The sequence below is a fragment of the Aspergillus fischeri genome, genomic scaffold (genome assembly GCF_000149645.3).
Source record: "Aspergillus fischeri NRRL 181 1099437636262 genomic scaffold, whole genome shotgun sequence".
NCBI lineage: Eukaryota > Fungi > Ascomycota > Eurotiomycetes > Eurotiales > Aspergillaceae > Aspergillus > Aspergillus fischeri.
In genome coordinates this window covers 534,357-547,640 of record NW_001509764.1, presented here as the reverse complement: position 1 = coordinate 547,640, position 13,284 = coordinate 534,357, and the positions used below count along the sequence as shown (strand labels likewise).

General features: G+C 51.6%; 8 protein-coding genes across 8 annotated transcripts, besides 1 other annotated feature; 2 read left to right on the top strand and 6 right to left on the bottom strand.

Moving 5' to 3' along the window:
* Positions 1 to 1,067: 1,067 nt before the first annotated feature.
* NFIA_095650 (ankyrin repeat domain-containing protein) lies at positions 1,068 to 1,687 on the top strand (the record flags this gene model as incomplete). The annotated part of the gene is made up of 2 exons (XM_001261841.1): positions 1,068 to 1,226; positions 1,289 to 1,687. The coding sequence occupies 2 exons, from the start codon at positions 1,068 to 1,070 to the stop codon at positions 1,685 to 1,687; spliced, it is 558 nt and encodes a 185-aa protein (XP_001261842.1).
* A 212-nt stretch (positions 1,688 to 1,899) lies between these two features.
* Positions 1,900 to 2,505, top strand: NFIA_095640 (ankyrin repeat domain-containing protein; the record flags this gene model as incomplete). The annotated part of the gene is made up of 2 exons (XM_001261840.1): positions 1,900 to 2,044; positions 2,273 to 2,505. 2 exons carry the CDS (start codon positions 1,900 to 1,902, stop codon positions 2,503 to 2,505), a joined length of 378 nt encoding a protein of 125 aa, XP_001261841.1.
* A 268-nt stretch (positions 2,506 to 2,773) lies between these two features.
* On the bottom strand, positions 2,774 to 3,874 carry NFIA_095630 (uncharacterized protein; the record flags this gene model as incomplete). The annotated part of the gene is made up of 1 exon (XM_001261839.1): positions 2,774 to 3,874. The coding sequence occupies one exon, from the start codon at positions 3,872 to 3,874 to the stop codon at positions 2,774 to 2,776; it is 1,101 nt and encodes a 366-aa protein (XP_001261840.1).
* Positions 3,875 to 4,371: 497 nt separating this feature from the next.
* On the bottom strand, positions 4,372 to 5,522 carry NFIA_095620 (glycoside hydrolase family 28 protein; the record flags this gene model as incomplete). Its single annotated transcript, XM_001261838.1, has 2 exons — positions 4,372 to 5,247; positions 5,304 to 5,522. The coding sequence occupies 2 exons, from the start codon at positions 5,520 to 5,522 to the stop codon at positions 4,372 to 4,374; spliced, it is 1,095 nt and encodes a 364-aa protein (XP_001261839.1).
* Positions 5,523 to 7,703: 2,181 nt separating this feature from the next.
* NFIA_095610 (uncharacterized protein) lies at positions 7,704 to 8,121 on the bottom strand (the record flags this gene model as incomplete). The annotated part of the gene is given in 2 exon segments (XM_001261837.1): positions 7,704 to 8,009; positions 8,026 to 8,121. 2 exon segments carry the CDS (start codon positions 8,119 to 8,121, stop codon positions 7,704 to 7,706), a joined length of 402 nt encoding a protein of 133 aa, XP_001261838.1.
* A 299-nt stretch (positions 8,122 to 8,420) lies between these two features.
* NFIA_095600 (uncharacterized protein) lies at positions 8,421 to 9,950 on the bottom strand (the record flags this gene model as incomplete). Its single annotated transcript, XM_001261836.1, has 1 exon — positions 8,421 to 9,950. The coding sequence occupies one exon, from the start codon at positions 9,948 to 9,950 to the stop codon at positions 8,421 to 8,423; it is 1,530 nt and encodes a 509-aa protein (XP_001261837.1).
* Positions 9,951 to 10,083: 133 nt separating this feature from the next.
* NFIA_095590 (uncharacterized protein) lies at positions 10,084 to 10,950 on the bottom strand (the record flags this gene model as incomplete). The annotated part of the gene is made up of 2 exons (XM_001261835.1): positions 10,084 to 10,179; positions 10,354 to 10,950. The coding sequence occupies 2 exons, from the start codon at positions 10,948 to 10,950 to the stop codon at positions 10,084 to 10,086; spliced, it is 693 nt and encodes a 230-aa protein (XP_001261836.1).
* Positions 10,951 to 11,235: 285 nt separating this feature from the next.
* NFIA_095580 (glycosyl hydrolase family 7 protein) lies at positions 11,236 to 12,843 on the bottom strand (the record flags this gene model as incomplete). Its single annotated transcript, XM_001261834.1, has 1 exon — positions 11,236 to 12,843. One exon carries the CDS (start codon positions 12,841 to 12,843, stop codon positions 11,236 to 11,238), a length of 1,608 nt encoding a protein of 535 aa, XP_001261835.1.
* Positions 11,415 to 11,442: a microsatellite.
* Positions 12,844 to 13,284: the final 441 nt, after the last annotated feature.

Here is a 13,284-nt window from a genome sequence, read left to right as displayed (position 1 = left end):
CATTACCCAGTTTACACCGTCGACACACTTCACATATGAGATTTGAGGTGAGGTCTCAAGTATGATAAAACTGTGTCCTACTCATACAATGCACACACCAACACTACTGCGCTCTGGTTCTTCTACCAAACTCCGCACTTCAGCTAGATGTGCACTTACCTCTAAGAGGATCAAATTATGGAGAGATCATATTTTGAAAAGTATAAGACCCTAGACTGATAGGAATCATGTCCGGACACCTTTTTAGTCTAGTGGTATTATATTTCGATATCATAGAGTTGTGATATCAGAGACTGATTTAATATACTCATTCTGAGTGTCGCAGTAAGGCTAGATGCTAGCTATGTGAGTACGAGTTGAGCGGCTTACAATATACATCTCAAATGATGGCACAGCTGATGCAACAAAACCAAGAAGTCCTCTTGTCTGGTCTCATGATTAAATGCAGAAGTAAGGAGTGAGCGAGACTTGACCAACACAACCAGCACAAGTGAATGACTTCCGCCTGAGGTGTGTCCGAAAGATACTTGTTTGTTCACCACAACACTCAACAACAACCATGCTCATTCATCTCACTCACTCGAAGGGTTTTCCTTCTTTCTTCTCTTCCAACTATCACTTCTGACCTTGACGTTTTACGTAGGATCTTCGATCATGAATCTTCTGTCCTTACCCAACGAGCTCATCTTAGAGATGCGAAGCATCTTCAGAACCAATCTTGGCTTAACACGTTCACTCGCACAAACCGATTTATCTTCGGCGTAGTAAACCCGTCCATGCACCGCTACAATACAGATTACCCCCGGCACACCGCTCTTGCCCTTGGTGTTTGCCATGGACTTGAAAATGTTGTCCGAAGACCACTGGCTGCGAAGCCAGGCGATATCAACGCAAAATTCGGCTCGATCAGACCCATCTGCGACGAACCCTTGCACATTCCCCTTTGCTACGCAGTAGGACAGGGACAAATACGAGCGATCGAGCTTCTACTCGACGAGTATGGTGCCGATATTGAACAGCACTGTTGCAAATCAGTAACGATGCTGACCTAAGTTGCACATATAGGAATGCTAGACCAGACCAAATTACTCATTAGCAGAGGCGCGAACATCCATGCGGGGACGGAGCTGGATCCAGACCAATTCATCATGCTGCTTGGTCGGGTAATGCGGAATGTATGGCGTTTCTTGTCCAAGAAGGCGCTGATGTCCATCAAACCGCACATGGTGAGGCCTCAGGTGAAACATGGTCCTGCCTTGATTTGATGGTAATACGCGGTAAAATGTAGGGAGTCAAGCTTCTAGTGGAACAAGGAGTCGATATAGGCATGGTGCGGGTTCGAGGAATGATGCCTGTGAAAATGGCCGTGGAATATGGCCACTTTGACATCGCCTCGTACTTGCTTGCGCACGGGGCTAGAGTTCCAGAAGATCAAGACTTTTTCGTCTCCTGCGACACCCGCGGACACGCCGAGGGACTTAGGCTGGCATGGGATAAGGTTGTTTCAATAGACGACGAAAACTCGGAGGGCTCTACCGCCATCTTCAACGCGGTGGCGCATGTCGAGGCTGTCCGTGTGTTGTTGGGTCGAGGAGCCAGTCTTATCATCGAGAACGAACTCTGCTATACCTATTGCCGCCGCACATGGCCGCTGCCGAGTTTTGGAAATGCTTCTGGACCACGTTGATCGATTTGGCGACGACCGGATGATGAGTTATGGGAATGCATTTCAGCTTGCAATGCAGAATAGGCACTGGGACTGTGTTGAGGAACTCTTAAACAGGGGTGCCGAACTGAACTCTAAAATTGATGATGAATCGCCCCTATCTTGCGCGGCAAGGCTCGGCGAGGAAGAGATAGCGAGAGCTCTCCTTACAAAAGGCGCTGACCAAACACGGCATGGCGACGATCCGACTCTGCTGTTTTGGGTCGGTCGTCAGGAACTTGAGCGTCGACGTGCTCAGGCAACTTCTCGAGCTTGGTCTTGACCCCAATGCATACTCAAAAGCCCTCCAGCAGGGTCATCCGTCCATTCGGAAACATCGTAAGCGCTGGTACTGCCACCTCTGGCATGCGCAATGAGCCAGCAGTTTTATGACGAGGCGGAGCTTCTGATAGACTATGGAGCCGATCTACGCCCATCTACCGAAGGAAACAACACATTACTTTGGTCAACGCCGCTCGATCCATGAAGTGCATGTTGATCATCAAGGTGCTTGATCGCGGTTCGATGTGAATGAGAAGAGTGATGCTGGCGAGATGCCTCTCTCAGTTGCCGTGACTGATGGCAACGCGGAAGTCGCCGAGCTTCTCCTCTGTCACGGGGCGGACCCCAACATGCGCACAGGGCCCTTTTCGTCTGTTCTATCACTGGCCATTGCAAAGGGACACGTTGAAGTAGCAGACGTCCTTCTGAAGCACTGTGCGAAGGAAAAATGCAAGGAAATGGATGTTGATGAGGAAGACTATCTGGCCGGTATGGTCGAATTGCTGTCGTCTGCGTGATGTACCATTGTATCATATATTTGTCTTGCCGTTGCTTGTGTAAGAGACATGAAGTATATTCACAAATGCATTATCCACTATGCAATCTCTATAAACTAGGGTCTCATTCACCAATCACTCTACAGACATGCTTGATGGGGAAGAGCCAACTGCGAGATTGAACCCAACTATGAAGGTTATCCATTATCAATCTGTTATTAGATACTACATTAAAATATCAAAGTCTTCCTCGACAAAGGGTTTCTGAAATACTCATCTAGCCTTGTCTTCAAAGCGAAATAGCGGCAATCTTGCCAGGCTCCTTGTAAGTCCCACCTACCGGAGCCATGAGGCCCCCATTCGTGCCAACATACAGCGTCTGTCCCTCTCTATCCAACACACAGCATGTTGGCCCAGGCAGCACAGTCGAATTCCTGCCACCAGCAAAATCCACAATCTTGCCCTCAGGCGTATACTTGACAATCGTATTGTCCGGGTTCGTCGCAAAGTACGCCGTCCCATCGTCCATAATATCAAAACTATCCGGGTTGATCTCACTCGTAATCAACTCGAACGGCCCGGCCGCATTCGCCATCTCATCGATCTTCACCCGGCGATACTCCTTCTTCGTCACACTCACATAGTGCAGATACTCCCCAACCACATGGATCCCATTAACCCCCATCGGCGGCGCATTCGGCGCAGGCAGCATCGACTCATCCTGCAGCGCAACCGCATACTCCCCGGAATCTAGATCCACCCGCCAGATCATCCCGTCAGGACTATCCGAAATAAGCAGGTACCGCGCGTCATCGCGGGGTTTGTACAGGGTACTCGCGCCCAGCGCCTTCGCCTCGGGGATGTCGACTATCTTGCTGACTTCGCTGGGCGTGTTCTTGGTCAGGGTAAACTCCCCATCGCCCCACCATGGCACCTCCAGCACATCATAGTTGCCGTCATCGTTAAAGTCCATTCTCCAGACGCCGAAGGACCCTTGCTCGGCGGCGAAGCCCTCGAGCGCGAACTTGCCCGCTACGACGGCGAAGACGTCATGCTCGACTTCGCTGATGCCGAAGACGGCGGTGATGTCGTTGTCGCTGTCGCTGCTTTGCTGGGCGAAGGAGTAGGCTAGCTCCCCGGAGCCGGTTTTCGGGTTCACGGACCAGACTTCTGGGACATCGATGCGGGTGAGCAGGAGGGTGCCGTCTGGGCGGACGGCGACATTGTCGATGAAGGAGCCGTTGTCTGGGAATTGGAAGATGTCGCGGACAGTGGGGCTGGTGGTTTGGTCATCGGTGTGCTCAGTGGAGGGTTGGTTGGAGTTGGGGATCTGGAATGCGAGGGTGGATGTCGCGAGGGACACCAGTGTAAGGCCCTGAGTGAGATACATGATGGAATTTCTAGAGAGTGGTGATGATGGAGGTGGACGGAAAAGAATCGCGAATATGCGGGATGTATTTAAGCAGCTTATAATCAAAACATTGGGTCGATCACTGCTTGATGGGAAAGCCCCTTGCATTCCTGACCGTAACTATGAGGGGAAACTGGACAGACATTCCTTGGAGAAATTGATCGACATCAATTGAAATAGCTCCGCGGAAGTATGCAAGGCACAGTAGGTTCGCTTACATGAGGTTAGAGCAAGAGAAGTCACATTGTGGCATCAAACAAGGACGCAACTGACTGTCGTCAACCGTGGTAAATATGACTGATCAAGACCGAAAGAGCTTGGCAATATTTCCCTTACTGATTAATTGTGGAACTTCCGGGCCTAGACTAGAATATGTCTTTTATTATAGAATTATGAATTGAATACAGGATTCAAAAAGTGGCGACACGAACAGAACACTCTCGACAGCGCCCACCGGCCAGTTCCTAGAAGCAAGTCTAGCATGAGGCGCCAGCAGGAACGTTCTTGCACTTGGAGCTCTTCTTGCCGCCGGTGACACTATTGCCAGACCACGTCCAGTTGGTGCAGCTGCCAGAACCGCAGAGAATGTAAATATCAGTGGCGGAGCTGGTGACGCTACCGGTGACCTTCTCGAAGGTGATATCGGAGACCTTGACGCCGTTGGTGGGATTGCCAGTGGGCTTGCCGTTCTCGTAGTCCTGCTGGACGACAATACCGTACTTGGTGATACCCTTGAGGGAGACATCCTGGAACTTGACGCCGGTGACGGAGCCAGTCGCGCCGTAGACGGTCTTGATACGAGCACCGTTTTGGGAGTTGATGATCTGGGAGTTGGAGATGGTGACATCGTTGACGACATTGTTCTTGCGGCCGCCGACGGAGCCGATGGAGAGACCGTGACCACCGTTGCAGTAGCCGTTGGTGAAGGTGATGTGCTCACCGGAGTTGACGGCCAGGCAGTCGTCCTGGTTGTAGACGGTGGCGCCGTCAATGGTGATGTAGGTGCTGGAGCCGACGTCGAAAGCATCGGTGTTGTGGCCGAGCTTGGTACCGGCAGAGTTATCGATCAGGACGTCCTTGATGGTGAGGTGGTCGGACTGGATGCTGAAGCCATGGACGGGGATGTTGTAGACCTTCAGGCCGTTGATGTTCGACTTGTTCAGCTTGTGGGCAGAGAAGAACTTGGGCTTCTTCTTGCCACCGTTACCTCCCTTGCCGTCCCACCAACGAGCACCATCACAATCAATCTTACCACCAGGGTTCTGCTTGATGGTAATGCTGGTTCCGGACGCGGAAATCAAGGGGCCCTCCCATTCCTTGTAGCCGAAGGTGGTGGTACCGTCGAAGACGACCTTTGGCAGCACATTAGTCGATGGTATCCAACATACCAATCATGTGTAAGACTTACAGTGGTACCGGTCTTCAGGCCAGTCAGGTCCAGGGTCTCACCGGCGGGCACGGCGATGTTGTGCAGGGTGATGGTGGAACAGGAGGCCTTGCCGGACTTGAGCGCGGACGTAGAGGTGAAAGTGCAAGAGCTGCGCGTCTCGAGATCAGCGGCAGGTGCGGCAGCGACCAGCGCAGCGCCCATGGTCGCGGCCACGAGGGAGGATTGGAAGAAATGCATGATGGAAGAGCGGAAGTCGAGTGGTCGGACTGTGTTTAGAAAGATCGGACAAGGTTCTGGTCAACAGATACCCTAAATGTGATAGATACAATAGAATATGAAAGACGAAAGGAGCGCGGATGAGGAGAAAAAGGATGGATTCATCGTGAGGGTATCTGAAGCTTTATATAGGTGTTGGTCTGGTGTACGGATACTCCATATAGCCCAGCGGGCCATGACAGGGGCGTTCTAGAGGCTTTCACGGAAACTCTGATAATGCGGATCAAACCGAAGCGAAGATATACTATAGTGCAAGGGACAAGCTAAATTGCCGTTTGACCCATGCAGGAACCCCACCTGGTTGGGAACTGAGTCGTGAGATCCCTATAGATCCCTATAGTATTTGCACGCTGACACCAAACGGGAATAGATTCTTTGGCCCTCTCCACTTGGACCAAAAAGCTTCGCCGGTGTTTCCCAACGAATCCGGAAACTTGCCGAGACATTTAGCAGCCTCTAAGCATATTAGGGACTGTTTTTGACCCACGAGTCGTTTGAGAATGTCTTAGTGCCTCGACCGAACGAGTAATAGAGACTGTCCTTTTAGGGCTAACACTGGCTACTTTCAAGCGTGGATGCCACAAATGTTGCAAATAAACAGGCTGATCAACACCGGTTGATTAGAAATCAATCAATTGTGGCTACGTAGTCGTATCCGTCTGGCTCTCAGCCGGCCTTGCACCGCTACTCATGATGCATGATGCTCAGGGCGAAGAGGATGATGATGATTGGCGGATTATATTGCATTACTTCCGCTTGTTTCAGTTTCCGGCAGTAACCCGTAGACCCCATGGACTCCCAATAATACTGCCAGAGAGGAATTAGCCCTATATCTCTTAGCTTTCTTAGCTTTATCTACTGATTGTGATTGGTCCCGTGTCATCCGGGTGATTTGAGCCGACACCTTGGAGACGGAGTCCTCAGTCATCGAAGGCATTACCGAGCAGTTCCAGGGACAATCTTCTGACTCACGCATGGTCCTCTTCTCTTCGGGAACCCTTTTCGCTGGCTGTCCATATTTGACGAATGGTTTGACATAGAAAGACGAAAGACGGGTCATCAACTTCAACAGGTCCCCTTATGCAGGGTTTCAGGGGCCGTAACTCGTCCAATCAAGGCCATCAGTCTTCTTAATTCGGGGTGGATGGCGCCGAGGACATTTCCCCTTCAGGAGATGCGTATATTGCGCATTTCGCTTGACTGCCTGGACTCACGCTTGTCTCACTTCTTCTTTGCCCAAGCATTTTTCATAAGCTCAAGTCCTCAACTCGTGGCAAATCTTGGCTGAGAGCCGATGACTTCGGAATATTCCAAACAGTCTCCAGCCCTCCCCTATTTCCCCAGCCTTACTCTGGACCTGCATGAGCAGGGATTATTGGAGGTCTGGTCAAATTTGGGTTCCTGAAGGCCTCAGAAGCGTACATTCTGCTTGTATTCCATCATAATAGCAATGCTTATTTGCTGATTAGCCCCTGGAGCAATTTCAGAATTGAGGGGCCATTGTGGGCGCAGAATTCAAAGTCGATTCGAATATATGACTTGATGCTTCATAAATATCAACTCGGTATTAGGCAACCGGGTTTTGCGGTTCTTGGCCCGGCCGGAAATACGGCAAGCGCCCCTCATCCTTCTCATCGTTACCGAATCCACTTCGAATTCTCCTTTCTCTCTCACCCACAGGTTAGTTCTCGTTTCACCTACCATCGCCATCACAGCCATATCACACCAGTGACGATTCGTAAACACCACACCCGCGAACCCGACAATACACCACGAGAATAAGCACGAGGACCTGTACAGCTCGTGCGAGAGATGTGCGTATTGACGGGGAACAAGCTCGGGCTCAGCTCGGACGGACGGATGGTGCTGACAACGTTGGTAAACAGAACGAGAGAACCTCCATGGGACAAACGGGGTAATGACCTCTCGACGAAAAAGGTGACGTGCATATACGGCCATATCGCTATCTAGCAGAGCACGAACTGCTTGCTGTTCATGTCCCGGATTCCTGAAACGCACAGTTGTATCCCGTCTGACACAGTGACCGCCATGAAGGTACTGGCGAGGGAGAGACACATGCGCAGCAGACCGTTGCTGAGGGGTTGAGCTTTGTCAGGGCGTGGAACTTAGCTGAGATACTGTTTACTGTTCACCGGAGAAGAACTGCTGGATGATCAACATCGTTGAGATGGCGTTGTTCAAGACGCGCGGGCCTTGCTCGGTCGTCTTGATGTTGATCTCAGTGGATTGTGTGGCCTGGACACTGGCTGCCATGCTCAACGCACTGCGGGCATAGTATGCCGACCTCGTCGCTCCCACCAGAGTGAGGGATATAGGAGTAGACTGAACTCTGCAAAGACTGGGTACTTGGTTCCGTTCCAGAGGTAGGTGAGCCGCGTTTCCATGTTCGTTCAACTTGCTAGAGCCGATTATAAAATTCTCGACGTACTGGGCTCGAGTACACCGCATCCCAGTAGTAAGCCTTGCAGAAGGTTTTCCTGACATCAATAGGAGTATAGGCTGATGCAGGCGATTGCTGCGAAACCTGGGACTCTAACATGTACGCATCAAGGACTGACTAACCAATAAGACCTCTATCGTGGCCAACATACAAAATGCTTCAATTGTGGGTGCAGCTCGTATTCTGATACTAAGCCACATATAGATATGACATGTTTCTAAGGAATTAAAGCTGTAAGGGATGGATCTATGGATCTAGGACTAGACCAATCAGTGAGATTGACCTCCGACTCAGTCGAAATACGCACCGTTGTCGGCAACGGCAGTCAAACAAGCGGATCTCCGACTCTGTATAGCATCATCGGCTGTGCTGGTTCCTGCCAGGGATACAGCCAAAAGTCATAATTTTGCCTCAACGCCCAGCCCCTGGACAACAATAACATTGCATCGGTCGATAAACCTCACTACCTCTTCCTTCTCATGCCATGCATCATTGTATGCCGCACTCAGTGTCAGCACCCCCTTCCAGGTCCCCAGGAATAGGCCGAGACCCGTCCCCAGTTCCTCCCCAGTCACCCAAGGGGTATCCAACTCGAATGCCCCATGCGAAGGGCTAACCACATTGTCCACCACACCCAAACTGGAGATTGAGACTGACGGCGATTCATTCGGTGCCGGGACTGGGGGCGTGGCATCATCGTGCGGGTAGGGAATAGTGTTGCTGGTGTACCACGATGGTATCATTTGAATGTGATCTTTGTCCCTTCTCACTGCGTGGTAGAACTCCCTGACAGTCTTCGCGACCCTTAGAAACTCTTCTCTGTTCACCTCTGTCGGACTCGAGCTGTCGGTTATCCTCGGAACAGTGGTATCAACAATGAGCAGCCTGCATGAAACGGAGTGGTAGACTGCCGCCGCATGGAGAGGCGTATCGTACGGGCTCAAGCAATGTCCGCGCTCGTTGATCAAACTGTAATTGATATATCTGACTAGGCGTTCGCTATCGCGGCGTTCCTGAAGGTCGCGCACCGCCATCGCAATTGCTGCATGGTATGCATGCGTTACACTCAGGCCTAGCCGTCGACAGGCGCTGAGAATGGCTGTGGTTTGCCGAGCGGGAAGTGTGACGGCGACCCTCTGATGTTTCCCAGGGAGGTGTTCTCCCCTCGTAAAGGGAACGCTACCAACCTCTATACGATCCTGCTTCATGAACGCGTTGTATGCCATGATCGACTCGAATCTCTCCGTCTGCTCGGGAGACATACTTGGCTGCAGGCCCGCCGCTACGCGGAACGGGGGACTCAAGTTTGCGTATTCTATACCAAAACAAGGGAGAGGATAATCAGATCCTCGTTTATAGGCCCTTGCTGCGTGAGCGAACAAATTATCAAATAACATCAGTGTCCCAACGCCGTCGATGATGTCGTGATGGGCGCGGAGTACAAGATCCCCCTGGAGTAGTCCTTCGACGCGAGGAGACGGCCATATCAAAGAGAGAGTCGGTAGTTTAGGTACCGGAGGATCTGAATTGCACCATTCCAGCCCGGAGACGCCATTTGATACGGTGAGGAATGTGGTTTCCAGCCACGATTGAAGCCTATCTTGCCCAGCGGGAGATTCGTATATCTTTTTGCAGCGCTTGCGGTCGAAATCCCATTCTACCCAGGACGCAATGGTCGGGTGGTCGAAACGCAGATGCACCCATGCCTTGCGCAGGGCATTTTCAACTCTTCGTCTGGTTTCCTCTCGCGAAACACCGTCGTCTATCTTGACAGAGAATGAAACGAAGCCAGTGATGGCGAAGAAGTTGCGCCTGCTGCCTTCATACGATTTCGCCAGAGAGGTGTAAAACTGCTCGACCTCGTCGATGCCACGCTCCCAACGACCGGGGCTAAGTTGTTGCCATTGAAGATCTGTTTGTTGGGACATTTATGCGAAAGCACAGATACAATGTACAGCACGAGTCGACGGGGCGAAGTGCTGGATCTGTTCTTATATGATATGTGGACAGGGCTGGGCAGGATAGTCGGAAAACGGCCCGAAATACCGCCCAGCGAGTCATTTAAAGGAGGAGGGAGAAGAAGAAGTCACTGTTGACCTGCAGTGAGGCATCTCGTGCGTTGTTATGGCGCCGGGATAACCTCGGCGGTTTTGCGACCTTCCCAATCGGGTAAAATAGTCAGCAGACAAATGGCACGGTAGCATGGCACAGCATAAGCATTTGTCATTTGCCGATGATCATCTCATATATTAGGATGCTATTGCCTTGCAAAATATCTGGCAATCAGGCCTCCATTGCACCAATGTCTCATTGATGTCAATGCGGATTTACCCAAATCTCAGTCAACGCCCTCGCCGGAATGACCTCCAGCAACGCCTCCTCGACCCCCTCGGCAACCCTAACCTCTAGACAGCGACTCATAAACAACCCAGGCCAAAACGGCATCGACTCACTCGCGAGAGCCGGCTTAACAGTCTCAAACCCCGTCACCGACGATTTCCGCTTCTCCACTGTTCTCGACGAATCATAAAGCCTGGTTTGCTCCCCTCCTTCAACCACACATAACTGTCTCCCCTTGAACTCGAATTTGCGAGGGCGCCAGTACCCCGTTACCGGCACTTCGGTGACCACAGCGCCTGATGCTAGCCGGTGGGTTAGAGGCCGGCCAGTTATTGAGTCTATGTCTGGGTTACCGGGGGTGATGGGCGAGATGAACGTCTGGATGCATGTGTGTAGGGAGCCGACTCCCGGCGGAGAGTGAGATCTGAGATTGTCCGGCTTGATGCCTTGCATTATATACTTGGTTTCGTTGAAGCCATGGTCCTTGGCCTCGAAGGTGATGGTGTTCTCTTTCTTTTCTCCATTTTGGGTGGTGCTTGCATAGCAGTAGAAGATTCGGTGTTGTTGGGAGATAGTAGCGCTGGCCATTATGTTTGTTATCGGATAGGTATGGATGAAGAGCTTTATCTGAGGGAATATGAGGTTATTGTCAGCTGAAGATATGCCAAGCTTGGATACGGGGGAACCTCGGAAGAACGGTGATGGGGAATACGATGCGCGCAACATTCGCATTGGAAAGAAGTTATAGCATTAAGGACAGTCAAAGATCAAATACATAAGTTCAAGAAGTAGATGAAGAGTAGAAATAAAGTGCCCATGTTCAGCATGCCCTCGTTTGTGGTTACGAGCTTCCGCGTCTCCATCTTATCTCAGCTACAGACACTGAGAATAGTACGCGTTCTGCACTTGGCAGGTATAAGGAGAGACACAAGTAGTCGGGCCAGTCCAGTCCTGGCCACCACACTGGCTATAGTGCTGCGCCACGGCAGTCGAGGTGCTCGTTGCAGCAGTGGTCTTGGTGGAGGTGGTCGAGGTCGAAGCCGAGCCGGAACTTCCAGAGCCAGAGCTTCCAGAGCCAGAACCGCTGCTGAAGGTTGATCCGATCGGACCAACTTTGATGTTCGAATAGGTCACATACGAATCAGGACTCTCGGATTCAATGGTGGCGGGGACACCGGAGTCGGTCGAGCAGGAACCACGGACAGCACCTGGGGTCGACGAAGACGCATTAGTGGGATAGGTGCTGTCAAGCCAGAGCATATCCGCGTAGTAATCGTCCCAGAGCGACATGACCAGTACCATACCGGTAGACATGGCCTCGGACATGGCGGAAAACCCACCGTGCTTGGCAAATGTACCCGGCCCGTCAAAGACAGTATTCTCGGCAGTGCAGTAGTCAGCGTTTATGGCGTTGCCGGTAATACCACTGATGTCTGAGTCAGGCTGGGCGTAGGTAACGCCGTTCTGGACATAGTAGCGGCGGATTTCAGACAAGGTGCCGGTATCGGTGCCGTCATCTGTAATGAACTGCGTCACCACGGTGAAGGGCGAGTTGGTATCGATTGTCTTCCCGGGGCCGTAGAATGTGGTATTGCCCATGCGGTAGGGGTTGAAGTCGCAGCCATCCGGGTCGCAAGTGCCAGCATACCGATCACTGCTATATGTGCCGCCGCAGGCATCACCAGTGCACATAGTGTTGGTGGCAGTATCACATGGATGAGGTGTCAGAGCCTGAGAGATGCTGTTGGATTCCCAGATGTCCAGCTCGGCGCAGCAAGATCCATAATTGCCCAGTCCCGTGTTTTCGTTGTTGGACGACGGAGTCCAGCCTTCCACATTTGCCTGGCCTTGGATAAATTTAAGATCGCGCGGACATTGAGAATCGCAATATCCCACGCCGTATTGGGCTCCAGCCTTATTATTGGGGTATTTGGAGACACCGCCATCTTCATCCATGGTCACAAAGTAGAGGGCCCCGTTCAAGCCACAGGGGAGGTTGGACACGTCCACGTCAAAGGTGAACTCCTGGTTCAGTAGCTTGAACATCTGGTAGTGTGTATTATCCGCCATCATGTAAAGACGGGAGCCGACATTGGCACCATTTGAGTTCTGCGTCACAAAGTTGAGGCGGATCTGGCTGCCGCTGGTGGTGACTCCGTAGGTTGATTCGTAGTCTGCTCCGTCAACCGCACATTCAGTGGCACAGGTCTCGTCGGTATCGCAGATGGAGGTATCCCAAGTATTGCCAGTATAGCAGTTGGTGGTGCTGCCAACCTGGTGGACCCATCGCCAGTTCGCATCCATAACGACAGAGCCCTGGTTGGTGGCACAACTTCCACCGCTAGTGCAGGTCTCCCATGTCATCGATGGATGGGTCTCAGTGGTGTATGTGCCGATCTGCTGCGCCTGCGTAATAGACGGCAGGAAGGCAGACAGAATCAATGCACTCCTGTAGACTTGGAAAGAAATTGCGGATGCCATTTTGATGGTCTGATGCTGTTTGGCACAGAGATGATAGACATTTTACTGCAAGCTCTCGACTGCCATTTATATCTTCATTTCTTCCCTGTGAATGCTCGAGGATGACAAGAGCATCTACTGAGACGGGTAACAGGACCGCGAATCCGTTAAAAACTGCCTGTAACCGCTGGTCTCGACGGTTATCACCGTGATGGAAGCGGTTAGAGGTTCATAGTCCTCTCTCCGCCTCAAGTAAAAGCATCTTGTCCTCTCGCTTGCCGATTACTTCGTGCAGCAGGACTCACTGCACACCTGCCCTTGTCGAAACAGGCAAGTGACGGGAATCCGGGGCGATATCCTGGGGTAATTCTTCACTGCCTAAGTAGTCTCGGTACGAAATGGATGCAATTGTCAAGACAGTGTCATGATTCGTGCGAAAACGGGCGACATCGTCCAGCAATC